This window comes from Canis lupus, chromosome 21 (genome assembly GCF_011100685.1).
Source record: "Canis lupus familiaris isolate Mischka breed German Shepherd chromosome 21, alternate assembly UU_Cfam_GSD_1.0, whole genome shotgun sequence".
NCBI classification, from domain to species: domain Eukaryota; kingdom Metazoa; phylum Chordata; class Mammalia; order Carnivora; family Canidae; genus Canis; species Canis lupus.
Window position 1 is genome coordinate 34,382,787 of NC_049242.1, and position 27,279 is coordinate 34,410,065.

The window sequence follows — 27,279 nt, forward strand, 5'->3', positions numbered from 1 at the left end:
ATTTTGGTAATGTGCTTGAGGTATTTTAACAGTAGAATTATTTTAAAAATATCTGCCTGTATTAGCTCATTCCAATGAAAGCATTTGTTTCTGGAAATCTCCAGAACTTACAAAAATAACTTCTAGGGCTTCTGATTAAAGATGCTCTGAGACACAGGATGACTCCCCAAAGACCAAAACTACTGGTTGGGGATAAACTTTTCTCAGATTGATCTTCTCAGGGAGCACTTTTCCCTGTTTGAGATCTGGGGGTTCTGAGCTCAGACTGCCCACACTTCTCTCAATTTCCATGTCCAGATATCCAACTACTTTCTAGACATTGTCACTTAGATCGAGATGATAAAAACAATCTCAACAGCCACCATTATCAAGCATCAGCCTGCATTAGATGTAGTTTCTTATTCATTCCCTACAATAGCCTTGCAAGATAAATATTGCTATGCTCATTTTCTGGGGAACCTGCAAAGTAGGAAACTTAGGTTCAGATAAGTTAAATAGATTTTCCCAGTGTCCAAACTAATTAGTGGTAGAGCCTGGATACAAAACTAGGTCTGTCAGACTGTAGCATTCAAGCTGCTCTTCATGGTCATTTACCACATCCAAACCTAAACTTGATGTCTTCCTCCTCAAGTGAGCTCTTGTCCCTTTGCTCCCCATCCTCATTAATGACACCATCACATCCTTGGACATGCAGACACACATCTGGTGGTCTTTCTGGTCTCTCCTCTTTACCAAGTCCTGCCAAGCTGACCTCCAAATAGTTCTCAAACTTGTCCCTCCCATGTCCCCTACTGTCCATCTCAATCTACAGTCTTATCACCTCTCACCATGCTGTTTCCATACCCTTTTACCAGTCTCCCTGCCTCCAGCCTCTCCCATTTCAGGCCAGCTTTCCTTATCTATTGAGAAGAATTATTCCACACTCAGCTTTGAACCTGATGCTTTCTTATCTTCAAGTTTCTCTGGCTTTCCAAGGGGTCTTGAATGACGTTCAAACCCATTAATTGTCCCTCAAAGCCTTCATTTTCCTGGATCCCTATGAACACTTGCTGCCTATCTTGTTAGGACACATGACCGACACTTGGTTCACATGGGATTCCTTCTGCTCCTGGAAGATGCCAAGAACTAGAAGATGCATGTGTACCTTTGCTTCTGCTGTTCCCTCTGCCTGGGATGCCCTTCTTTTCCTCAGCTCAAAGCTGCTTTTCCTGGCCAGAATCCTGCCCTGACTCACTCACCTCTACTGAGCTGGCTGCTTCTTCCTCAGTGTTCCTAGGTACTTTGTGTTGTAAAGTCTTAACGTATTGCAGTGATTTTGTCTATCCTTGTGTTTCCTTTCCTAGAAGATGAAGGTGAGCTCATTCATTTATTCAGTATTTATTTTTTATTTTACTTTTTTAAAAAAAAATTTATTTATTCATGAGAGACACACAGAGGCAGAGACACAGGCAGAGACCCCCCCCTTCCTCGCAGGGAGCCTGATGCGGAACTCAATCCCGGAACTCCATGATCACATCCTGGGCCAAAGGCAGACGCCCAACTGCTGAGCCACCCAGGCATTCCTTATTCAGTATTTATTGAGTGCTTACTATGATCCAGGCAACAGGCATGGAGCTAGGGTTATAATACTAAGCAAAACAGGTCACTGTCCTCTGAAAGCTTGTTACCTCATGGGACAGAGATTAATTAGAGAAACATATAATGTTTTTATATTTCATACTGTGGTAGATTTTATGAGAGAAGGATCTGGGGGTGCTGGAAAAGTATTCACTAGAAAAGTGACATTTGAGCAGAAATGAGACCTAAGACCAAATGAGAATTCATTAGGCAAAGAGGATGAGAGGAAGAACATTCCTGGTAGAGGGGACAGCCTGTGCTGAAGGAAGGCCAAGATACTGAGTGAGGAGAGTGGCCCTTGAAGATGCAGGCAAGGGGAGCAGGGCTAATTACACAGGGCCTTGTAGATCCTATTAAGGATTCTAGTGCTCATCTTAAGGGCAGAATGAAGGCCCCTGAAGATGCTGAACCAAATCTGCATTTCAGAAATTTCTCTGGCTCAGTATGAACAGTGGATTGAGCTGGGTGGGGAGGTCAAGAGTGGCAACAGATGGGATAAGAGGTTGTTCAGGTAGCTGAAGGGACTAATAATGACAGCTAAGACAAGGCCCTCTTCTTGATGGCAGAGCCTGAGTCTTTTTCACCTCTGCATTCCCAGCATGCAGCCTGGGAACTAGGCCACAGTCAGCCTCACATCTCTTTGCCTTGAAGTGACCTGCAAATGATTAGGATCGAAACATCCCACAAATGGTCTGTGAAGAGAACTTGTTAGATTGTTGGAAAGACCAAATGTAGCAGGAAAGAACCTCCCAATCCTCCGAAACTGAAGGAGAGCCAAAGTTCTTAAGATTCCAGAATGTTCTGATAAGGATCTTCCCCATCTCCCAGAGGACCAACCAACAATCATCATAAGAGACTTGAGTTTTCCCTATGAGCTCATATACCCTGTTGTATTTAGAGCTCGAAAAAAGAGCTAGCCTCTCTAGCTTTCAGGGAGGGCTCCCAAAGTCTTTCATTCTAGATAGGAAAGGGGATGAGACTCTTTGACGGAGGCTTTCAGAATATAGGAAAAGGAAGTCCCAACTCTGCAGATGTAAATCAAACACTTGTTGCTGTTCACCACCTCTCCAGCACCATCCTACCTACACTGTGGAGCACACAGGACAACATCCCACTTAGCTGACACAATAGAGTTCCATAACCTTGATTATAGGAATTAAAATGTATGCCAAGTTTCTGCTGGAATAAAGACCAGTATCACAAAAGCATTATATCAGCCCACTGAAGTAAGTACTAAAGTACTATTATTATACCCATTTTATAGATGAGCAAACTGAGCCATCTAGAGACTAAGAAACTTGCCTACGGCTATGCAGCCAATAAGTGTTGAATTTAAGCTCTTAACCACCCAGATGCTAGAAATGAGAGAAAACTGGGAGGAAAGGTACATAGTGGATATCTAAATTGGTTAATTTGGTATTGTGTTTATGTATTTAAATATAAATGCTTTTGATCAGGCAGTTCCACTTCTAAGATATTAGCTCATGGCGAAACTTATATATCCCTATAAAGATGCATCTAGGAGAATATATTGAAATGCAGAGATGAAACTAAGATCCCTGAACAATTACGTAGAGCAGAGACACCTGCGAACCTGATAGCTTGCCTTAGAATCATTAATTGAGGGGCACCTGGGTGGCTCAGTTGGTTAAGCATCTGCCTTTGGCTCAGGTCCTGATTCCCGGGTCATGGGATTGAGCCTAGAATCGAGCTCCTTCCTTAGCGGGGAGCCTGTCTCTCCCTCTCCCTGCCACTCCCCCTATTTTTTTTTCACTCCCCCTACTTTTGCTCTTTCTCCCTCTGTCAAATAAATAAAATCTTAAAAAAAAAAAAAAAAGAATCTTTACTTGAGACTGAGACAATCTTCTGTACCCCATAGATTATACTTTGGGGCCTCTTTGTCATAGCAATTTAGATTTTATCTTAACTAATGCATAAGATTGCAGAATACTTTAAAAGAAATACTTATAGAGAAAATTTGGTAGTACATGTGAAAGAAAATACAACAATCAAATGAATTTTATTCCAGGACCACAAGGGTTTATTTCTAAATATGGAAAATACCCAAAGCAAATTGATAAAATTCAACATAAATCTTGAAACTTTAAAGACAAGAATATTTCCTTAAAATAATAAAAATATAAAATAATATACTACTTATTTTATATATTTTTATATTTTATTACATATATCTTTTTCTACTTAGTAAGATAAATAATAAAATAATACATCTATTTAAGAATGAGCTACAACATGATCCCTTAAAGAAAAACACTAAAACATCGGGGATCTCTGGGTGGCGCAGCGGTTTAGCGCCTGCCTTTGGCCCAGGGTGCGATCCTGGAGATCTGGGATCAAATCCCACGTCGGGCTCCCGGTGCATGGAGCCTGCTTCTCCCTCTGCCTGTGTCTCTGCCTCTCTCTCTCTCTGTGTGACTATCATAAATAAATAAAAATAAAAATAAAAAAAACACTAAAACAGTTAGAAACAAGGCAAGTGTTCTCCTTGTCACCATTAGCATATTAGAGAATGTTGCCAAAGTAGAAAACAGACAGATACACAAAACAAGTACATGCACACATGCACAAACACACAACCAAGACTAACACTGAATTCAATAAAATAAAAATAACATTGTGGATGTGAAAAAGGCATTATGCACAGTGGTCAAGAGCCTCTGGCTATGGTCACATCAGGGTTCCGATCCTGGCTTCAGCAATTAATAACCATGTGAATTTAACCTTCCCAGGCCTCAATTTCCTCATTTGTAAAATGGGTACAGTAAGACCCATTGTAGGGTTGTATGAACATCAAGTGAAATATTATAAAATCCTTAGTCCAGTTCTTGGCATTCAGTAATCACTCTAGTTACAGTAATTGTGCTAATTAGTCACTGTAGTTATCCTTGTACCATTTGTTAATATATGAGAAACAAGTATAACACCAAGCAACATTCATCTATGCCACTAATTATTAGCTAGGAAAATCTAATGAAAGAAAGAGTCTTCTTCATAAATAGGCAAAATATAAATCAAATAGAAAGTGCCCCAGTAAGAAATATGACAGACCTGTACAAAGAACTTCAAATCTTTTTGGAGGATAAAGAAAGGAAAACCTAGATTAATAGAGGGACAAATCATGTCTCCAAACGAGAACTAAATGTTTTCACAGTACGTATTTTAAAAGTCTATAAACTATAAAACAAAAAGCACTAGGACAGTTCTTCTGGAACCAGTGTGTAGCTTTAAAGCAATTGTAATTAAAATGTTGTATAAAATGGTATAAATTTAAAAAAAATAGTATAAATTTCACTTAAAGAAATAGGTAGGTAAGAAGCAAACTAGAAAAGACCTGTAATCCTTGAATCTTAGATTTAAGAGCCTTCTGAGGTCAGCTAGTCCAAGAGGGAACAGAGGTTGAAGGAACATATTTAAAGACTCTGCCAATTGGTTCCTGGACTGGGACATAAACTCAAATCTCCTGATTTTGTCCAGTTGCTCTTTCCATTATTTTGTGCTGAATCTTTATATCTAGAACATAATGAATATTCTGAAAAAGAAAAGCAGTGAGAGAAAAGCAGCCTCACAGCATACTAGAATGTATTATAAGGCAGCAGTAATTAAAATGGTGTAGTACTGATCAGAATAAAACAGAACCAAGGGCTCAGAACTAGTGTTTGTTTTATATATATATATATATATAAAAATGTAGCATATGATTGTCTAAGCCACAAAATAACAAGAAATATATATACCTTAAAAAATTATTGAGGTTACAGGATCTTAAATCTCCAAACACCTAGATCTTAAAATAAATTCCACAGATATTAGCAAAACAGATATAAATAGGTTAAACTATAGATAAACTATTAGAAAATAGATTTGCTATCCCAGTTAAGGAGAGGTAATGTTTTTATAATGACTTAAATAATGAAAGACTTCTCAAAAGAAAAGATAGGCAAAGATGATTATAAAAACTTTATAGTTTCTCTAAAATAACAAAACTTGTTAAAAAGCAAAAAGTGATAGGATGAAAAAGTATTGAGAAAAAATACAAATCCAACAAGAGGATATAACATTTGTAAATATTTATGCACCCAACATAGTGCATAAATATATTTAATACAAACAAATATTAACAGACCTAAAGGGAGAAATTTTCAGCAATACAATAATTTTAAGGGACTTTAATACCACCCACTTTCATCAATGGTTAGATCATCCAGATGGAAAATCAATAGGGAAACACTGGCCTTACATGACACATCAAACCAGATGGACCTAACAGAGATATACAGAACATTCTATCCAAGAGCAGAAGAATACATATTCTCTTCAAATGCACATAGAACATTCTCCAGAATAGATCATATGTTAGGGAACAAAACAAATCTCAATCAATTTAAGAAGACTGAAATTACATCAAGCATCTTTTACAACCATAATGGTATGATACTAGAAATCAATTCCAAAAGAAAAATATAGTCAAGGAAAGATTAGTATCTATAGAGTTTACATATATTACCAACAAAAAACAAACCAACAAAAAACCTAAGTCCCAAATGGACACTTGGGCAAAGAGATGAAAGTCTAACATACCCAATAAGGAAAAACAGAGTAAATAAATACTTAAAATATTTAAATTTGAACTTGCTTGCCAGCAAATTAATTGAAGTAACAACAAAGTGGCATTTATTGATGATCTGATTCTTTTTATATTATGGCACATAAGGTGTAAAAGCAAAGAAAGTCCAGTGCTGGTAGTTCTTACAAGGAAGACTCCTCACTCAGTCTTTGTAGGTAGCATACATTAGAGGCAATTTGGCAAATGCAAATGTTTCTACACTTGACCCACTGAATCTCAAGCCTGAGAATTTGTCCCAAGGAAATAACTTGAAGGAAGAAAGAAAAAAACTATGAGTACAGAGCTGTTTAGAGCAGGGTGGTTAGTCATAGTTAAAAGAACTGTAAACACGTAAAATACCCAACATCATCAATGCATCAACATAAAAAGTATATCCATTATATATGACAAATAGAAGGACAAGTCAAACTATATGGAATCAGTTATGACAGAAGTTTAAAAAGTAGAAACAGGAAGTTATAGCTATATAATCAAATCAGTTGTGAACAAATTATAAATATGGGTAAATACTAGAAAGAATAAAAATTGCTTCTTTCAGAATTTATGGGATTATGGGGCAAGTTTTAAGATAAATCTTGTCCTAGTGTTTTGAAGCTGCTTTAATAAGCAAATTAAAAATTAAAAGTGGAAAAGTATATCATATCTTTTTAAAAGATTGCCTAAAGATGGTTAATTTTCTTTAATTAGTACTTTACAGAAGTTGTTGGAAATTTTGCTTCTGGGAATCTTGTTAATGTTGAATAGGTAGGTGTTAGTTAACTATATTTTGGATAAGGGCTTCCAACATAGTTGGAAGCACCCTGTGCATGCTCATGTAACAATCCTTAAGCAGAAGGCTTCTGTGCTGACCACAGGTAGCATGACCCATAGAAGAGTCGAGCCAGGAGATGGAGGGCAGGAGAGAGGCAGGAAATCCAAAGTCTTATTTTCTGAAGATGAGTCTAGCAGGGTGAGTGGGTGTGGACTTGCAGGGCCAGAAGGGAAAGGGCTGGGGTCTGGACTTTGTGGTGACAGCAAATTGGAAAGCAAGAGATGACTCTAATGTCTTGAAAAGAGGAACTGTTCTATTTGGGTGACTTCCTGGGTGTGAAAGGAAAAGGAAGTGTCAAAAGTTGAGGCCTGGGTCACCCTTCCAGGCCTCCTAGGTACTAACAAGGCTCAGGGAGACAGGATCCAGAAGGGGGCCGATTGGGAAGAGACAAGTTTAGAGGTTCTCTGAGTAGGCAGGAAACATAATCTGATTCATTCATTTATCTGCAAATATTTACTGAGTGCCTGCTCCGTGTTTGGGCCACATTCACCACTGGGACAAAGGCCCTGACAGAAGTCTAGTGTTTACACGTTCACCTTCTTTGATCTGGTAAAAATGAATCCAGCCCTGGCCTGAGGAGAACATCTGTCCCGACCCCACTTACCTTTTTCCTGCTCAGCCGCTTCACTAAGTTCTGGAAGCTTGAGCCCCACTAAGTTCTGATTTCTTATCAGGATGTGCTCCTTTTTAGGAAAAGAAGAAAACATTTCAGATCATAACATCAGGCAGAACTCTTCTCTTGGTTGTGTTTTGTGGCTCTGTGACCACTCAGCCTCACGTGGGAGGCACTAAGGGCAGCCACAATGGGGGGTGGGCAGTCATGACACGGTGACATATGAAAGGCACCTGGAAGACTGCTCCTCTCCCAGCCTGTAAAGGTGCCTGAAACCATACCATTAGCACCACGATCCTTGGGTTAAGAATCGTCCTTGGCATGGTCTGCCTTTTAAATGAGCCTTTGGGCCTCAGGGCAAATGAGCTCCAACCACACAGTGGCTAAGAGCTATACGACAAACAGAATTGGAGCCCCGGGCTCTGAAGACAGGATGGTCACCTGGATGTGTATGGAGCTTTTGCTGGAAGTGATCTTTGTTGAGCTCACGGCTGTGCTTCAAGTTGGGTAGAGCTTCCTGCCCTGTTGTTCAGAGCAGTGAATGCCCACTTCCAGGAGTGGAACAGCCAGGAGTTGTGACCTCTCTTACTCCCAGTTCCTCAGTGGGTGGTTATGGCATCCCTTGAGTTGTTAAAACTCTCCAGACACATGAGGCCTGAGAATTACTGCCCCACTATACTGCCTGGGGCCTCAGCAGTCAAGGCCCAGGAGAGATGGGGATGCTCACTACCCATCAAGACCAGATCAGCACTTCCAATGTTTGACAGATCTCCTCGCACCTTGTGACTTGTGTTTGGGCGGGAGGTGGGGGGTGTCAGCCTCCAGTGGTAGCAGGAGTCACTTGTGTGGTTTGTACCCTGGTTAAAGAAGGAAAGGAAGGGCCACCAGAGGGTGCTCATGGTCCAAATGGTAGTAATTGGCCAGGGCCCTTTACCTGTTTCCTTAGCAGCTCCCTGGAGCCTCCGATTCAGAACATCATAGAAAGTTTCTGAATAGGAATGGTTTCTGATTAGAACACATTGCAATGTGTCCCTGCTAGCACAGAAACCTCTTCACTTGTGCTTGACTGCTATCATGTACCTCTTTTCCTTCCCTATCTCACACCCATTCTGTAAGGAAACCACGGGAGCCTTGTCCAGTTCTAGCTGTGAGGGTGCCAGGTCCCACCCCGTGGAGTCCCAGTTGCCTTGGCCTGTTGCTTAGGTTAGCTCTCTAGGGAAAAGGGGACTGGATAATGATTCCTTTGTCCTGTTAACTTCTTCTCACCCTCACACCCTATCTCTGTCCCCTACATTGCTGGATACTCCCAATCATCCCCTCAAAGGGTGGCTGTTCCATGAGAAACTACTGTGCCCGGTTTGATGGCCAGTGAAAGTTGGGGACATCACAGGCATTGGAAGAAATTCACCACAGGGGGAGCAGCCCCTCATGGCCATCCATTATACTTGAGGATAGATTTGAGGCCCTTTATTAACAGGCATCAGGAAGGAAAGCTCAGGGGCCTGACAAAGGGAAAAGCTTGCCCAGCTCCATTCTAGGCATGACAAGGCACTCTATCAAGGGCTTCCTGTTTATGAGCTGTCAGCTCTGGCTAGAGGGAAAAACACAGCCTGGTACTAGGGCCCATGTGCTCCTCCATATACCTGCCTTCCCCTTAAAATGTGGTTGTGTGTGGCAACTATGTCCCACTCTGACCTCCTCCCAGTAAAAGTACCCGAAACTAGTATTTATGAAGAAGATGCTGTGCAGTAGGCCTGATTTATCAGAGTAGGGAAGTTTAGGGCCCCACAAGGCCCAAGTCCAGGCTAGAGCTGCCCTGTCCTAGCAGCTCAGCCTAGAGGTCTTCAGCTCAGGGGGGACCTGAAGTGTACACCCTGCCCAGCTGGCCCTTAGGAACCCACCTCACGGAGCTTAGACAGTTTCTGCATCCGCACTGGTTGCACTTGTATCTGGAAGTCTTTGAGTCCAGGTGCCTTGGCCAACTTGCTGCCAGGTTTGCCTGAAAAACGCTTCTCTTCCTCTGCCAGAGGCAGCTTGGCAAGCACTTTCTGCAGCCGGGGGCCAGGTTCTTCAGGACCACTGTCCCAGGAGACCCCCCGCTGTAGGGGTGGCCGGGAAGCAGGGGGCCGCAGCTCAGCTTTGGAGCCAAATTTTGACACTGTCAGCTCTCCAGCTGTACCTTTTCCCTGGGGGATCAGGGGAGCCACCCCTCCAGAGCCCTGGGCTGGGCCTCTAGACAGAGGGTTGCCCTCCTTGGCTGTCTTCAAAAGCGCCTTTCCCAGCTCATTTTCATCAGAGCCAGGCTGAGGGCTATTCAGGGCCATTTTCCCACCACTGCCTATTCCAGAAGCTGGGCCTTTGGGAGTGGCCTCAGGGCACTGGAGGGGATCGCAGTTTTCCTTTTGTTCAATTGCAGTCTCTTTAGACTTCTCAATTGTGGGAGAACGAGGAGTCAGCCTTCCCTGAGACACTTTTCTCTGGTCATTCTGCTTTCGGTCAGCTAGCCCTTTGGAGACATTCTGAAAGAGACAAGGTAGAGCTAGGACTCTGAAGCAGACTGGAGAGGAAAGAGATGGGGCCACTTCCACTGCAGGACCTCTGTCCCACAGACCCTGCTAAGGTGTCTGTGTGTGTATATATGCAGGTGTGTGCACTAAGTAGACAGGAAGGCTTCTCAGTCAAGTCTGAACTAGTAAAGGGGAGCCACAGACAAGCCTGAGGTCTATAAAACAGACAGGACAAGGAGACCTGCCATTCATAATCTTCCAAGAACTTCCCAAGGGCCAGGAGCTGTGGAGGACAGTGGAATAGAGGACAGCTTGGGTGCAGTCACAAATTTTGGCCTTGACTCAGTTGCCCAATTTCTAGTCCTGACTCTTCCTGGCAAGGCCCTTAACTCTTAGGGACTCAGATTTTTCATCAGATTTATGAACCTTCTGAAATTATTACAGATGTACATGTGTATTTATGTAGGCATGTTGTACATCTTTTTCTGGAAAGAGAATCCATAGCTTTCAACAATTTCTCAGAGAGTTCCGTGATTCAAAAGAGGTTAAGGATTATTGTGATCAGGTGATTCTTGCAAAGGTAATATCTTACTACTCAGAAGTTCTAAGATTCTGCACTCTTATTTCCTGAAGGAAACCTGCTTTGTGAGGAGCCTGTAGATCTATGTCAGAGTATAGCTATGCTGTGTGAGTTGTGAAATTCTCCCAGAGGACTCTAGCCTAGCCCCAATTCTAGATGAGATTGTATTTTAATGCTCCCCTCCACCTTGAGCACTTTGCTCTGAGCAGGGGTGGGGCCCTTCTAGTGTTCATCGTAAGGATGAGGTTTTCCAGGCTGCCTCCAAGAGGAATCTCAACCAGGAGCTGGAACTTTGCTGTAATTTTCACTGGAGTGACAAAAGCAGCAGTCTTGCCTGACTATGGCCAGTGGCCTGAGTGAAGATACAGGATTATAGGGTTATAGTGAAAGTGACCCTCACTGAATCTGCCTTCTTACCCCCTCCACTTTAGACTTCCAGTCACAATAAAACAGAGGAAACTTCTAGCTTCCCCGGCCTTGACCCTCCACTCATATACACCCACTTGTAGGCTGCTCAGGACCAGCCTAGGCTTTTGGAACAGTTTTTCCTACACCCAAATAATTAAAATGGAGCAGAGCTCACACTCACAGGCTCGCTGAGGTGTGGTGAAGAGACTTCGGCCTCATCCCCCTTCTGCTGGAGAAAGTAAACACAAGTCAGACAGCAATATGAAGAAACCATATCTCCTCTTGAAATATCCTCAAAGAGGGCCCTAGCAGTGGTATAGATGTTTTCCCCTCCCAACACCATCATCTCAATGGATCATGGAGGGCCTCTCAGGGGTTAAGGGGTGAGAAGAGAGACCAGTTGGCATAGGAAACCCCAGTCAGGGCCCCTGTTACCTGTGGTGGTGCTCCAGGCAAAGGGGACTGTGGGCCACTGCATTCATCCAAACCTGGAATGGCCCAGACACTGTTGAGTGATGTCTAGCACCCCAGCACTGTCAGCTGTCCCTTTAGCAAAAATACATCCACCTCCCCAGAATGTCCTCTCTTGGTTCTGTCAGGTCTGGTTGCCAGTCATGCCACCATTTGTTGAGTACCTTCCACATGTCAGGTGCTGTGGTGAGCCCTCATTTAATCAGCACAGAAACCACATGAGAAAACCAAGGCAGAGGGAAATCAAGGTGACACAGCCAGGAAGTATGAGCACTGGTAATAGAACCCAGGCTGCCTGGTCAGAGCCTGAGCTTGCTCCACAGCTCTAACAAGGGTAGGCTGTTATCCCTGGCACCATGCCCCTTTCTGAGCTGGATTGAGGGTGTGGCCCTGTACATAGTCTAATGAAAGGGAAAAAAACCAAAAAAAAAAAAAAAAGAGTGGCTCAAATAGAGCTTTTCTAAATAAGCTCTGAAGTGACCTCTCTGTGAGTCCTCTCTTAGCAGAGAAAGCGCCAGTTGTAGCGCTTTTCCCACAACCTTGCCTCTGTCCTCACCTACCTAGCCTCATTCTGGGCTAGGCCTGTCTCCCCACACTAGCTCAAAATCCCAACAGAAAGTACATCCACCTCCTCAAAGGCACCCCAGCCAGGCCTAGCTAGGAGTCCTCTGGGGAGGAGGCCAAATAGGGGTCCTGACTAGAAAGCTTGCAAAATGGGATGCATCCTGGTCAGGTGAGGATGGGGCTCAGCTGCCACCCAAAGTTAAGAAGCCAGGGCAGGAAATGCCAGGCGTGCTGGACCTTACCAGGTGGTGTGGAGATAGTAAGTGAGTTGCTTTGAGAGGATGCCGGAGAAGTTCCGGGGCTGAGGTTCAGGGAAACAGCTGTGGAGACAGACACAAACTGGCCAGCATTCATGAAGGTTTATGACTTCAGCCTAACAAAGACATCCTTTCAGGTATTTCTGACCCCGGGAACTGGGACTCCATCAGGTCAAGGGCTGATTCTGGACTGCCATATAAGGCTCCTACCACAGGAGCCATCCATGCAGGGTGGTCCAGGAACCTGTGCACAGAGGCATCACACAGGGATTTCTTTGTAGGATTCAGGGAGGGGGAACCCATGTTCAATTCATGGATATCATATAGGCTGACATTTCTTGGTGAAACAAAGACACAACAAGCCCAAAAAATGAAAAGCAGTTTCCTGGGCTAGAGTTGGATCAGTATGTTAGAGCTTTTGAAATAGGGTAAGATGCCCTCTCTTCACAAGATCCTCTCCACAAGAATCAGTCCTCCTGAGGCCTAGAGTTCTGGGGGTAGGCAACTCAAAAGTCACCCGTTGGAAGCAGGGCTCCCACTACAACTGGCCCTCCCCATCCCCCCACTCCATCTCAGAGTGACTCAGGGCAGCCACCTGTACATCCTACCTGATGGGGAGTCTCCGGGGCCGCTCCTGGACTTCCTCCCGCGGCGGGTCAGGAATCGTTCACTCACCGACTTGGCTTCTTCCAGCAGCGCCAGGTTTTTCTTCTTGTCCTCTTCTGAGATGCTGATATCTGGCAGCTGGTCATTGACCAGGTCAATAATGTGCCCTGCAGGGTCTGCAGTGGGAGGATGAACTCAGGGTGAGAGTCACTGAATCCTTGGCCCCTCACAGCTTAGCTCAAGGAAGCTGCCCAGCGGGAACTCAGCCAAACGTCAGCGCAATGCCAAGCTAGGGAGACAGGGCTGCCTCAACAGGTTTGTAGACTGTGGCTGTGGCAGGTCCTTTGTAACAAATGGTCATAAAGCCATCTATGTTCTCAGTACTGTCCTAAACCCTGCCATTCGGTAGGGCCATCAGGAGCTCCACCTCCATGCTGTTTCCCTAGTGTATTCTTCTTTCAAGTCTCTCTTTTTTTCAACAGGCTAGTGAGCTTAAGATATGTGGATAAAGGGAGCACTCCAAAGATCATGGCCACCTTCCCTCCCTTTTTTCCTCTACCTGCACTGTCTACCCCCATCCTTCTCCATGCATCTTCTCTAGCAGCCCTTCTTTGGGTGAATGACACCACTTTCCCCAGCTGCTCAGAAACATGGGAGTCACTCCACACTCCTGCCTCAATCTCTTCACATCCCACCGACTGGTCATCAAGTCCTGATCGTCATTTACCTCAGAAATATCCCTGGAACTTGTGCCTCCTCTCCATTCTTGTTCCTTAGATCTTACCTGTACAATTACAACAGCCACTTCATAGGTCCTCTACCTTTACGCTATCCCCTTTATCCTATCTTCCATTGCCTATCAGAGTGACCTTTCTAAGAGTCCTATCTGACCTTGCACTTCACCTGCCTCTCATCAGGATTCCTCATGGTCCCTAGTCATGTGCAAATGCCAAACTGGGCCCAGCACCTTTGCTCATGCCACATACTTCTAAGGCGCTTCCCCTCCCCCTCAGTGGTGAGCAGCTCTCATTGTGCCTCTCTAGCCTCCTTTCCCCCTTTTACTTTTCATTGCTCCCCAGTTTGCATTGGGTGAAACCCCTCTGAGTTTCAATTCTGTTAGTTAGGAAGGAGTTAAACCCTATCACCCCACCTCACCTCAGCCTTGGCCAGCCAATGAGCTCAATCCCCCTGGCCACTGTGATTGGCTCGGGGATGGCCATGGGAGGCCAAGGAGAGACATGTCAGGAGTTGTGTTAAGTACACAGGAAGAGGCACTCTCTCTCCACTGATGGCACATAAGTCTGGAGTTGCTGGTTCCATTTGCCAAAAAAGAAAACTAACACATGAAAGGAAACTTGAGAGATGGGCTGAGCCAACTGCTAATGACCCAGCTTCAACACCTGGATTCAGCACTCCTTGAAACCACAAGCCCTGGCTTTTATTTATTTTTATGTATATATGTAATTTTAGTGTAAGTTAGTTTGAGTTAGGTTTCTATCATTTGAAAGAGTCCTGACTAATACACACAGCAAAGCATTCAGTTGCTCTGGTTTGGCTCCTGCTCCCCCACCATATTGTTTCTTGAACCCAGAATGCTTTTTCTTCCTCTTGTCTATCTATCCAACTTCCTAAGGCATAACTCAAATACTCTCTTTTCTGGACTACCTACCCAGCCTTCCCCCTCTTTAGACAGAATTGGTCCCCTTCTAGCCTCAGTTTCCCTAGCACTTCTGTGAAGGGCCATATAATACAGTATCCTGATTGTATCTGTTCACTTCTCAGTCTCTTCATAGACTATGAGCAACATGAAGGCAGAGACCAAATCTGTATCATATCTGTGTTCCGATGGTCCAGAACAGACCCTGAGAAACTATTTGGAGAATGAGCTGGTGATTGGGGCAGCAATTGCATTCTATTATATCTATTAGATCTTTGCTTATGCAACCAAACGGCAGAGTGGGGACTGTAACATGGCTTGGATCTTTCCCTCCTGTACTATTACATCTTCTGGTGGGATCTACATTCATCCTGAGGAAGAAAACAGGCTCTATCACCACCGACACCAGCTGCCATGGGGCTTCAGACAGCATTGGGGGGGGGGAAGGGAGATGCTCAGCACCCCCTAGCCCCACGTGCATTATATCCTTGAGAAACAAAGCAAGCGGCTATTTAAAAGCCACATAGTCATCACTGTTCTTTTTTTTATTAGTTTTTTAACTTTTTTTTTAGCCATAACTGCTCTTAGAGAAAGAAAAAAAAAAAGGCACTTGCCTACCTGAATGTGGGCCTTTCTAGCAGGAGATAGAGAGCTCTGACCCCTATACCCCAGAATTGAGCCTCACCCTGCTGTTCTGCCTCTTTGACTTCCTCATCTTTCTCTTTACCTCTTGGCCAAAATAAATTAAAATTAGATATATTTCTTTTGGGCTCAAACACAGAGGGACAGACTGACTTTGCCTTCTTGGGCTCATGATATAGACTTGCCTGAGAATTAGGAGAGGGAAGGAGCTGAGTTGCCAGATCTCAGTCTTCCTGCTCAAACATACCTTCAGCTGGACCCTTATCTCTGGTTGCAGAAATAAGATAAATTGGACTAGCCCTTACCTACAGAAGTCAGCGAAGCTGTAGAAACCTTCAAGTGTCGGTGAGAAAGTCTCCTGTGGGGACTGTGAGCTCTGAAAGACAGAACAGAATCATTTTTCTAAGAAAATTTGTCCACAGCTTGTAAATAGGTAGATAGATACCTATATATTCTTTCAAAGTCATCCTAGAGCATCATTTTACAAGCTTATCTAAGCTTGAGAACTTGTTAGAAGTGCAAATTCTCAGGTTCCAACCCAGATCAACTGGATTAGAAACTCTGGAGGGTGAAGCCCAGCCATCCATGATTGAACATATCCCCCCAGGTGATTCTGATGCTTGCTAAAGTTTTTGAAACACTGTCCTAAGGAAATATAACTCTATTTATATAGAGTTTGGGCCCAGACTCTAAATGAACATCTAACTATAGAAAACTCATAAGATACGAATAATTGGTAGAGATGTAGATGATTTCTGTTGGGGAAGAAAGATAAAAACAAGGTTTCATTGTCTTCTGGAGTATTAACCTATTTTATATCGAACTTAGCAATCTTATTCCAGCATTCTTTTCCTCCCCACTGATATGTACTTCCATTTCTTGTATCCTCTTTTGAACTAACTTTTTTATCTTGGTTATCCTGATGATTTCCTCATCAATGAGTTAAATAAATCTTTGACATATGTTCACTGCATATTTGTATAAGAATGACCTTTGTAGCTTTTTGAAAATTATACTTAGACAATCTCACTCCAGCTAGACCAATGCATATGCTAGTGCTGTGTCAAACTGAGGCAGTGATATCCCTGTGTACAGTAGCCAATGCCTCTCCCAAGTGATCATCTTCCACACAGGACCAACATTGACCAGGGGCAGGATTCTCCAGTTATGAGATCAAAGACTCCTATCTCTCAGGTCCATTTGCAAATATCTGGGCAGTTATTATAGGAAACTGCCCTGCTATGACTCATGCCTAAAGGCTAGCAAAGTACAAAGGACCAAATACAGGAAAAGAAAAATATTTTGGAAAGAAAGATAATGGACAAATCCCAAACTCCTGCTCTCATTTGGAAAAATTGCTTGATTCTATTTCATCAATAAAATGATCAAGAAAGAAGGTTTGTAAAAAGTATATATAACTATCTAAGCTTCATGTGCTAGGTAATATTGCTCTTCACAGCACAAAGATTAGGCACATGGGATATACCTGTTGACCAGGTTTTTGTCAGTTTCTCCTTCCGGCAAGCTGGCATCCCCAGTCAGGACAATGGTAGGTGGACTGCAGGATGTTCCTGCAGTGTGAGGGCTCTGGTGGTTCAGAACAAAAACATAGATGGAGTTAGCCTTAGGATGGCAGAACCTTCCAGGAGCAGGAGCTAGAGCATTTACTCTAGTATCATTACGCTCAGAACCATCTTGATAAGGAAAAGACAATTACTTCTTCATTCTCCAGCAGGCATTCACTAGGTATAACATGGTCTACTTTTCATGAACTAAGATTCAGGAACCTCTAAGCCATCCCTGGTTAGTCTTCACTAACAATCTAGGAAAAGAATGGTGTAGAGGCCTCAGGCTGCAGCCAGACAGGCTGGGGAAGGAGACCAGGAGAACAGGTGGTGGCACCCACAGATTCTTGATATACAGTGAGATCCCACATTTGGGTAATCGTGACATTTTGATAAAGATGATTTGTTTAATGGTTCATGGAATGTGCAGTTTAATTTGTGTAACCTTCAAAAATGTTTATCTGAATAAATGCACATTTTTGAAATTAGAACAAAAGTTATTAGCTGGTCTTTAGATTTTTAAGGTATTTCAAAGTCACTAAACAAAACAAAACTAACAGCAAACATGGAAGAGTCCTTCTATTCCAGGTTGTAGTGAAATCGGTGTACTATTACACTTTGATGGCCATGTGAATGGTAAAACCATATCTGAATTTTAATAAATATTGATGAGCAAGTAAATGAAAGCAATATAGGATACATAATAAAGTCCATAAAGATGCACGTCAGCCTGCATTTTCTACACCTCAGTATACTGGTAATAAAAATAGGAGTAGGTGCCACCTACTACTGCAGTATGTCCATTTAAGAATTGTTCCTAGGTATGTCTGGGAGTCTCTCTAGGGGTTCTCTCATACTTCTCCTCATCATTTTCCTTCTCTTCTTTCCTGGCACCCCCTTACCAGTGTGTGTTGCCAGGGCTCTCTGTGAATACCCTACTGTTCCTGCCAGAGCCTGTCTCTCAGCACTCTCAAGCATGTCACAACACTTCCCACTGTTTTTATGGCTTCCTGGAGCTTCAGAACAGTGGGTTCCCATTGCCACTTTCTCTGGGTGCTGTGTCTTTCTAGAGCCTCTGAGCAATAAGTGTTCTTACTTCTACTGGCACTGCTGAAGCCATGGCCTGGGGGCTGCCATTGCAGATCAGGGCTAAGCTATGTTCTTGAGCATTTAGTGTGTAAGTATTAACTCCTTGCAAGGTGGGAAGAAGGCCCTCTCTCCTTTTCACATTATTACTTGTTGTTAAGTGGTTTCCATACAGTGCTATCTAGACTTCTTAAATCCTACAGTTTTTAGCAAAATCAGCTCTTCCCATTATCACTCCTTCCCCTCTCTTCCCTCTCTTGTTCTCAAACATAAGGCTGGGTAAACTGGAGAAGTGTCTCTGAGTCCCGCCAGTGAATGCCAGATCCCTGTGTTCCAGGACCTCTTCAGCTGGAGGGAGGTGCCGGGATTGGAGGAGGAAGAAGCACTTGGAATCCCTAGGCACGTTGAAGGGAAGTTGAGACAAGGACTTTGGCTGGATAGGAAGCTGTAGGAAGCAGTATTGCCTATTATAAGAATCATACAGACTTGTGCTCAAATTTCTGCTCATCATCCACTAGCTGTGTCCTTGAGCAAGTTATTTAACCTCTCTGTGCCCCGTAATTATAAAATGTGATTCACCAGGTTGATGTGAAGATTAAAAATAATATTGAGAAAACACCTAGTACATGACTGGTATTTTCAATAGTTAACATTACTGTCAGATTACTTTTCTCTCTTATTCAACAAAAACACTTTAGTTACCCATCATGTGCCAAGAGCAGCTTAAAAAACAAAGACCCTCAAGACCTCGCAGTCAAGCAAGGGATACAGAGAAGTAATGAATTCTTATAATCAATTTAAGGTGATAAGAAATGGACCACATTCTGTGAAAGCTCAAAAGAAAGGAAAGAAAACTTATCAGGGGAGTTGGAAAAGACTTTCCAGAGAAGATATTTCAGCTAGGTCTTGAGGAATGAATGGGAGCTTATAAGGCAAAGATGTTAGGGGGAAGGTTTTGGGCAAAGGGAACAGCATTAGCAAAAGGCATAACTGGGCATTAGGGATTTATCAGTGTAATTGGAGCATGGACTCTGGGGTTTGTAAGATAGGAAATTTCAGGGATAGAGACTGCAATATTGTGGTTTATAATAAAAAATATATATATATTTGGTCACTCAGATGACCAAAATATATTTTTTGTATACATTTGTTTTTCATCTTCACAGTTTCTGGCTTACAGCTCCCAATACCCTTGGAATTTCCTGAGCAATAAGAGAAAAGGGAAAACCTTTTGTTACAATATTTGATCTCTTGTCCTTAATTCCTAAATTCTCTTCAGAGCCATAAAGGTGAAATGGGTGGCTTGTTATTTCTAAGAAACCCTTTCCACCACAGCTGCGTTTACACTAATAAAGGTGACTTCTGCAAAGCATCTAAGTATGGAAGCTGGTTACCAAGGGAAACAACCATGGATAGAAGATTGGAACTTTCAGTCCCACCCTCTGATTTCTGGGGAGAGGAGAGGGACTAGATGTTGAACCAATAACCAATGGCCAATGAGCTAATTAATCATGCATACATAATGAAGCCCCCATAAAAACCCAAAAGAAGAAGATTCAGGAAAAAAAAAAAAAGAAGATTCAGACAGCTTCTATGTTGGGGAACCAAAACACATGCCACTGTGCCACATCCCAAGCTCCACAAGGACAGAAGCTCCTTTATTCAGCATCTCACCCTATATATCTCTTCATCTGACTATTGACTCATATCCTTTAATATCCTTTGTAATAAATCATTACTCTAGTGAATAAATGGGTTTTTCTAAGTTCTATGAGTTATTCTAGCAAACTATCACACCTGAGGAGAAAATCATGGGAACCTCTGATTTTTAGCCATCTGTCAGAAGCATAGGTGACAGCCTGGACTTGTGATTGTTGTCGAGGTGGGGCAGTAGGATTGAACCCTTTACCTATGGATCTGATTCTATCTCCAGGTAAATAGTGTCAGAATTGAGTTGAGTTCTTGGACACTCTGCTGATGTCAAATAATTGCTTGCTGATAAGGGGAATGTACAACACATACAAACACACACACATGTTGAACTTGGGGCCAGGAACCTAATTTAGAGGCAATTAATGGAAGTAGAATAAAAGGTTGAGTCATCTTTTGATGGTTATTGAGTGTTATTCCAGTGAGTTTGATCTTTGTGGCTTTGTAGATGGTGAACACTGAAGATCAGGTTGAGAATAACTTGACCACCCAAAGAGAGAACATAGAAATGTTGACAGGAGATCCATTCATGGATAATCATGGATCATCAGCACATTGGTTGAGATGATGGAAGAGGTCCAATTATTACAGCATCCATCCTCCTCCTAGGAATTTTGAGAAGATTCCAGGAAATTGGAGCTGTGTTACTCTCCACTTGGATACCCACAGCTGACCAAGGTGACAGGGAGTCAGTATGATGCTTGTGGCTGAACCAGGACTGGCCAACCTATACTCACAAGTCTAGAGCTCCAGTCCCTCAAAGAACACAGATATCCGTCCTTATGCCAAGGACTTGTTTTAGAAGAGATCCTCAGGAAGCTTCAAAAAAATGAGCAACAGCTCTTTTGATGGATACTATAAACTTGGTGGGTTAATGATGGTCACTCTTGGTGGTCACTTTGTCCTTTTGTTACCCTGTGTCTCAGTTCCCATAAGTATAAAATGATGAAAGGTCTGCTCTGTCTCAGAAGAAGTTTATGTGAATAAAATGAAATGATGAATGTGCATGCACTTTAATAAGTGTCATATGATCTACAAATACCCATTAATCATAATTATCATTAAAATGATTGATGGCTTTACTCAGTTCTCCCCACCTTTTGTCCCCTGTAGGAGGCCAGCAAGCAGCAGAGAGGCTGGAACCTTCCAAGGGGCCAGGAGAGAAGCAGGAAGATCTTGGATCATGGTGAGGGGCCTGATGACACACAGTGGGACAGTATCCAGAAGAGCTGTTAAGGTCAAAAAGGGGAATCATGGTGTCAAAGTGGCAGGTCATGGGCTGAAGCTGGGGCAGGTAAGGCCAGGAGCAGGTGCCAGGCAGAGCCAGGGCTCTTTACTGGGAGAACTAGTAAAGAGGGAGGAATGGAGAGATTTTCTATTGTGTGGGTTCTCCAGTGAGCAGGAAGAAGGGCTGAAGTTTTTCCAGAGGCTTCTCTTCATGTCACTACAAGGGTTTCTTGTTGATGTGGTTTCTTGGATCTCAGTTAGGGATTAGCCTATTCTCTGAGCTACAAATTCTCTGAGGTACAAATTAGAGACCTGGAGAGCTGTTTATTGTGAGTAGTTTTTGTAAGTTTTTATATTAGTTGTCAACATTTTATAATTGGAAGAATTCCCATAAAGGTCTGGATTTCCTGCTTTTCCTGAAAAAAAAAAAAAAAAACAAGAGACCAAGCAATATTGGGTCTACATTTCTGCAGAGTAAGCCTTGGTCTGTTTCTGCTGGCCTGCTTCAGTCAGTTGTGCTCCCTGCCTGGCTCTGAAGGCATCCAAATAATTGCCCCTTTGGTGCATGATTCTTAACCTGTCTTGGGTTTTCTGGAGCACGGGAGGCTTATGCTTAAAGCCTCCTCCACTTATGACATCTTTTTAAAAAAATAGCCACTTTATTAAGGTATGATTGACATATGAAAAGCTATACATATTTAATATATACAACTTAATGAGTTTAGAGCTAAGTATACACTTGTGAAACCCTCATAATTTATGCCATAAACCTATCCATCACTTCCCGAAATTTATTCCTGCCCTTTTATTTATTTATTGCTATTATTGTTGCTATTGATGTGATAAGAACACTTATAAGATATACTCCCTTAGCAAACTTTTAGGTCTACAATACAGTATTGTTAACTCTAGGCACTAAGCTATACAATAGATCTCTAGAATTTATTCATCTTGCATAAGTCCCATATCCACTTGATGGGTTTCTTTCTATATAGCTTATGGATAACTGCTGCCATGGAAATTCCATTTGAAACACTTAGGTTCTTAGAGTATATTTGCAGTTCCTTCCCTGGGTGGAGTTTATTTTTACTACAATAATTTCAGGTCTAGAAATTAACTTATTCATGTTTTTCATATTTAAAGAATTTCTTTCTTGTATGAATCCTCGGGTGAGCAGGAAGACATGCACTCTGGCTAACAGATCATTTTCATGCTCATTATATCATATGGTTCATCCATCCCTTGGGGTGGGCTTTTATGAAATTCCCAGCCAGCATTAATGTAGATGGTGCAGGTCTACATAAAAGAGGCAGGAGAACCAAACATCACTTTCTTCATGTTGCATTCTGAAGAAAATTTGTGGTAGTACTAATGGGATTATAACATATACCTCCAAGAGTTTCATATATTCAGGCTAAGTAAGTAGAATACAATTCACTTGTTGACCTAATTTTCTTAACACACTACCTATTTCCCAAAGCAATTTGAAATAACTAGCAATAAAATCTAAGATATAAAAATAAGCCATAAAAATGGGGAGATAGTTTCATAAATACTAATATCCCTAGGAGATAAAAAGAAATGCACGCTTCTCCTAACCACCTATGATTTGACTCCGAAGTTAAACCATTTGACCTGAAACCTAATGAATCTGTGATCCATGTGGTCCAGGCCCTGAGAAAGATTGATTTAAAGAATTATTTAGCAGACAAAAAAAGCAATACAAAAAGAATTCCATTCTCCATGCTTACCTCTCAAAGGACATGGAATGCTAAATCCCATCCTCTCTGACCTCTGCCCTTTGACTTTTCATTTGCTTACCCTCCCCACCTAAAGCCTCTCTTCCTCCCCCTTCCTCTTCAATTTACTCTTCCAGCTCCATCCAGTTACTTATTGTACAGATCGTCTAACCTTTATTTTTATGATTGACTCAGTTTTCAAAAGTCTTAGAGTCTAAGAGAGATCGTTCTGTACACATTGTGCATCATTACACTTTATTCTCTCCATTTATCCAGCAAACTTACCAAATGCTTATTATGTATTATGGTCTATGCTAGGGCCTGGGAAGAGAAAAGTGAAGTAGGCAGGCCTCTGAAATGCTTCCCAGTTAGCACAATGGGATGTGGAATGGGGAAAGTACCCCCATCCACACCCCCATGTACTCACCCCAGATAGCCACCAGGGCCTGGTACCCTTAGTGTTGACTGTGACATAAATGGTCTGCAACATACTGGAGGAGCTGCTTTCTGTTGGAAGTTTTCTCTGCCTCCTGGCTAAAGGCCACTTTCAGCAAAGCTCTCCTGAGGTGGCTGTCATGTATGGGGCTGCAGGCACTCTCACTCAGAGAAGGGTAGAGGTCCTCACACAGAAACTCAGAAACAAGCCACAGGTGGATAGTGCCAAGCATGTAACCACAAACACACACAATTCAAAGCTGCTTAAAAACCAGGAGGCACAAAGCAATCAGGGAGAAATCCTCTAATCCCCTGATGGAATGTCCTGGAATGCTCCTCACTCTCTCCTTCCAATGTGTGCAAAATATACAGAAATAAAATCAAAGTGTTCTTTCCTTAATCAGTACACAGAATGGTTGAACAAGCTCTGGGCAAAACTGTTTTTGTGGGGAACATTCAGTCTTTTGTGGTCTGTTTCAGTTCAGCAGGCACTAGGGAGACAGGAACCTAGGAAAGTGTGGGGAGATTCCAGGGGCCCTCTGGAGTGAATTCCGCCAGATTTTGGTGTGTGTGGTGAGTGTAAATACTCCTCCCTGCTTGCACTCTGAGCTGCCAAACAGAAGACAGGGCCTCAAGGAAGCTTGCGGTGTGGTGTGTCCAAACACGAGTCTGCCAGTGAAGTTACCGGCTTTAGGACTTCAACAGCCTTGGGCTTGGGAGCCACAGTAATTCATGCATGATAAAGCTTCTCACTTACTAGCTGTGTGACCTTTGGCAAGTTACCTTGCTTCTCTGTGCCTTGGCTACTTCATCTGTAAAATAACTATCGCTCAGGGTAGTCACAAGAATTAAATGATTCATATGGAAATAAGATTGTCAGTTAAAATGCAAGAGGTTCAGCTATATTTGAACTTCAAATAAAAAACAAATAATTTTTTTAGTGTTGAATGGGTCCCAAATATTGCATGGACATAAATGTATTTTTCACTTGCTAAATCTACAGCTCCAGATGGAAAGCTCATAGAAGAGCACCTGGCACTTAGTAAATGCTCATTAAGTGTCAGATGTTACATTCTGTTATTGTTATCTTTGGGGCTGAATTAATTACTTTGGAGTTTGGTTTTTAGGAGATTGTTCTTAGTTTTGAGTCTGGCCAACCATTGGAGTTAAATCAGGAGGGTCTCACCTTTCTGGTCATGGAGCCACAGAGCACCTCCCCTGGGCATCTGACCACACAAGCTCTAGTGGTCTTGTAATCAGTGACCTTCAGAGAAGCCCATCTCCAAAGTCACTTTTGCCTGGCTCTACTTCCTCTCTTACCATCTGCTTCTCAGACCAAATAGAGATACCCTTTGTGGGTTACAGACACAAGAAGCAAAGGGGCAAATGTGGGTAAAGGAGAGTGACAGTTTCTTGGACCTACTATGTGTGGGGCCCTGTCAAGACACTTCTAGTATGTTTCCTTACCTCATCCTCTCTAGCAATTGTGCAAATGAACTTAAGGATATCCAAATACGAATTGGGGATGATAATGCCTCCTGATACCATCAAATTGTGAAGAGGAAGGTGAAGGCCCTGAGCATGGAATAGGTGATGGATGCATTTCTTTTCTCTCTTTCTTCTCCTTTAATCCCTACTTTACCAATGAAAAAACAGACTTGTACAGAGCTGTACAACTGGTAAATAGTGGGAAGGACTACGCACCAGGCCTGTTGGCCTTTCCACTCCACCATGCTACTTTTACAGTTGTTTCCCCTGGTCTTTGGTCTCACCTCCCCTCATTCCTGGTATGTGCAGGACATTCTGACACTCCTCCATTATTCTTCTAAGCTGCCCCCTCCCTCACAAACCCCTTCCTCCAGGAAGCCCTCCAGCCAGTACAAGTTAGAACACATAGCTGGAGGAAAGATACCCTTACCTTCTCATGGGCCCAGCCTCCCTAGGGGTCCATTTCCTTCCCTGGAGTCAGCCAAGTTCTGGGGGCCTGGGCCGTCTCCCCATAATCTCACCCTATAATAAGCCAGCAGGTCACATTTTGTTCTCTTTAAATAAACCTTATAGAAACATTTAAATGTTTATTTCACTCATAAATTCCCAGGAATGCGCAACAGTTTCCTAACTGCCTGGGTGCAGGGATAAATATAGGCCAGTGTCAGAGACGGGAATATTATCTTCCTTTCCCCAATGTCACATGACTAGGCCTGGACTAGGAAGCTCTAAGCAACAGCCCCAGCCCCAGCCCTCGCTGGGCTGGGGAGTTTATCTCTTGCACTTGGGCCCTGGCAGATAACCTAGGGGTGAAGGACCCTATTAGAAGCCAGTGTGAGGTAATAAAGCTGGGGAACCTGAGCTGGAATCCCACCTGATGACCTTGGGCACTTTATTGAACTTTTCAGAGTTTCATATTCTCAAACATTACATGGAGATAATAACCCTTATTTTCCAGGCTTGTTTTAAGGATTATACAAGATAAAGCAATAATGATGCTGCTGCTGATTGTGGGAGTGGTGGTGGAGGTGGGGCTCTGTGGTGGCTGTATCTCCAGGTCCCTCTCTCATAGCCTAGAGGTGGCTGTATCTACAGGTCCCTCTGTAGAGAGGGGTCCTGGCCACAAAGAGAAGTTGGTGCTCTTGTGATAGGATAAAAGGACTCTGGGGACTCACAAGAAAATGATTATTCCAGCAGCAAGTCCTAAGAGCATGGGAGAGAGCAGAAATGCCTCTGCCGAAGTCTGCTGGACACAGGGCTCCTCCCTGCCAAGCACTGAGGACCAGTTCCTGGCTCTCCTAAAGCTCCCCAGTGCCCACCCTGTGGATTCCCCCTGTGCACCCAGTACCTGCCTTGCCTCTGGTGAACTCTCTTTCCTGGCATTGTCCACTCTATTTCTAGAAGCCAGGGATCAACAACCACTAGATTATCCTGCCTTTTTCATCACTGGTTTCACTCTCATGCCAACAGACACCTGGAGTGTAGAAATACATGCAATGCCTATTAGTCTTATTCAGTGGAGAGTGTATCACCCAGCCAGTCATTTATTCATCATCATCTTCTATCCTCTCCTCTTCCCTCTTTTTCCCATGTGCCTCCATTTCTTCCTCTCTCCAATCCTGGCATTTAATCAGCCAGCCAATTATCTACCCAACCTGTCACATATCCATCCATCCATCCATCCATCCATCCATCTACCTGCCCATTTATCCATTCATCCATCCTTCCTTGAGCTCCTAACACATACTAGAGCCTATGCTGAGAACTGGAGATACACACATAAAAGACACAACCCCTGACCTAAGTAGCTTATGTACAGATGGACAGGGGAATCAGAGAAACAAAAAGTAAGCTACTTCTTTCCTCACTATAGGAACTAAAGACAAATAATTTTAATATACATTTCTGTCCTTCTGTAATAATCAAAATTTCCAAACATTTTCTGCTTTCTCTTAGGTACTTCCAAAGCTACAATCTCACAGTTCTTACTCTGTGACCAGAATTACTAGAAGCCATCCTGGTGGAACTGTTCTCTTGGCCTTTCCAAGTTTCTTTTCCATAAAGTATAGGGCATCAAGCAACTGCTACTCCTGCCCCCATGCCTGGGGCCATTGGTGTCCATGACACAGGCTTTACTGCTGGGTATGGCCAAGAAAGGAGGCAAAGCTGACAGAAACACTTTAGCAGGAAAATCAGGTTTGAATCTCTACTCAACCACAATACAACTATGTGGCCTTTGACAATTATTTACCCTCACAGAGACACAGTTTCTTCATCTATAAAATAAAGATAATAATAATATCTACCCCAAGGGAATGAGACCATATGGCAGGTGCCCAATAGATGGCTCCAATATCTTGTACATCAGATCTTAATGTTTTACTGATAATTCATTTGAAGACATTTCATTGAAGATTTTAATTGAGGCTGCTCTTGGAAAAGGTAGTAAGTGGATAAATTCAAAATCCTAGATTAGACATTCAAGGTACTGGTCAGTTTCTAGTGTTTGGATTGTACTTACCTACAGTTTTCTTATCTGTAAAATGGAATAATCATACCTACTTCCTAGAGTTGTTGTGAGCTACTGCATATAAAGTGCTTAGAGCAGTGCCTGTCACACAGGAAGCCTTGGGCCTTGGAAGAGTTGGGAG

General features: G+C 42.9%; 1 protein-coding gene across 5 annotated transcripts in view; it reads right to left on the bottom strand.

Moving 5' to 3' along the window:
* IRAG1 (inositol 1,4,5-triphosphate receptor associated 1) overlaps positions 1–27,279 on the bottom strand; it is a 125,106-nt gene that overhangs the window by 44,868 nt on the left and 52,959 nt on the right. For 3 of the 5 annotated variants that reach the window (XM_038569033.1, XM_038569031.1, XM_038569034.1), the window contains exons 3-10: positions 16,865–16,965; positions 15,684–15,754; positions 13,082–13,255; positions 12,459–12,536; positions 11,617–11,669; positions 11,363–11,410; positions 9,588–10,205; positions 7,678–7,756 (exon numbers count right to left, since the gene is read on the bottom strand). In XM_038569033.1, the coding sequence (XP_038424961.1) occupies positions 7,678–7,756; positions 9,588–10,205; positions 11,363–11,410; positions 11,617–11,669; positions 12,459–12,536; positions 13,082–13,255; positions 15,684–15,754; positions 16,865–16,965 (1,222 nt within the window). Of the gene's footprint in view, positions 1–7,677; positions 7,757–9,587; positions 10,206–11,362; positions 11,411–11,616; positions 11,670–12,458; positions 12,590–13,081; positions 13,256–15,683; positions 15,755–16,864; positions 16,966–27,279 lie in introns of those variants that run through there. The other 2 variants (XM_038569032.1, XM_038569035.1) reach the window with 2 other exon arrangements.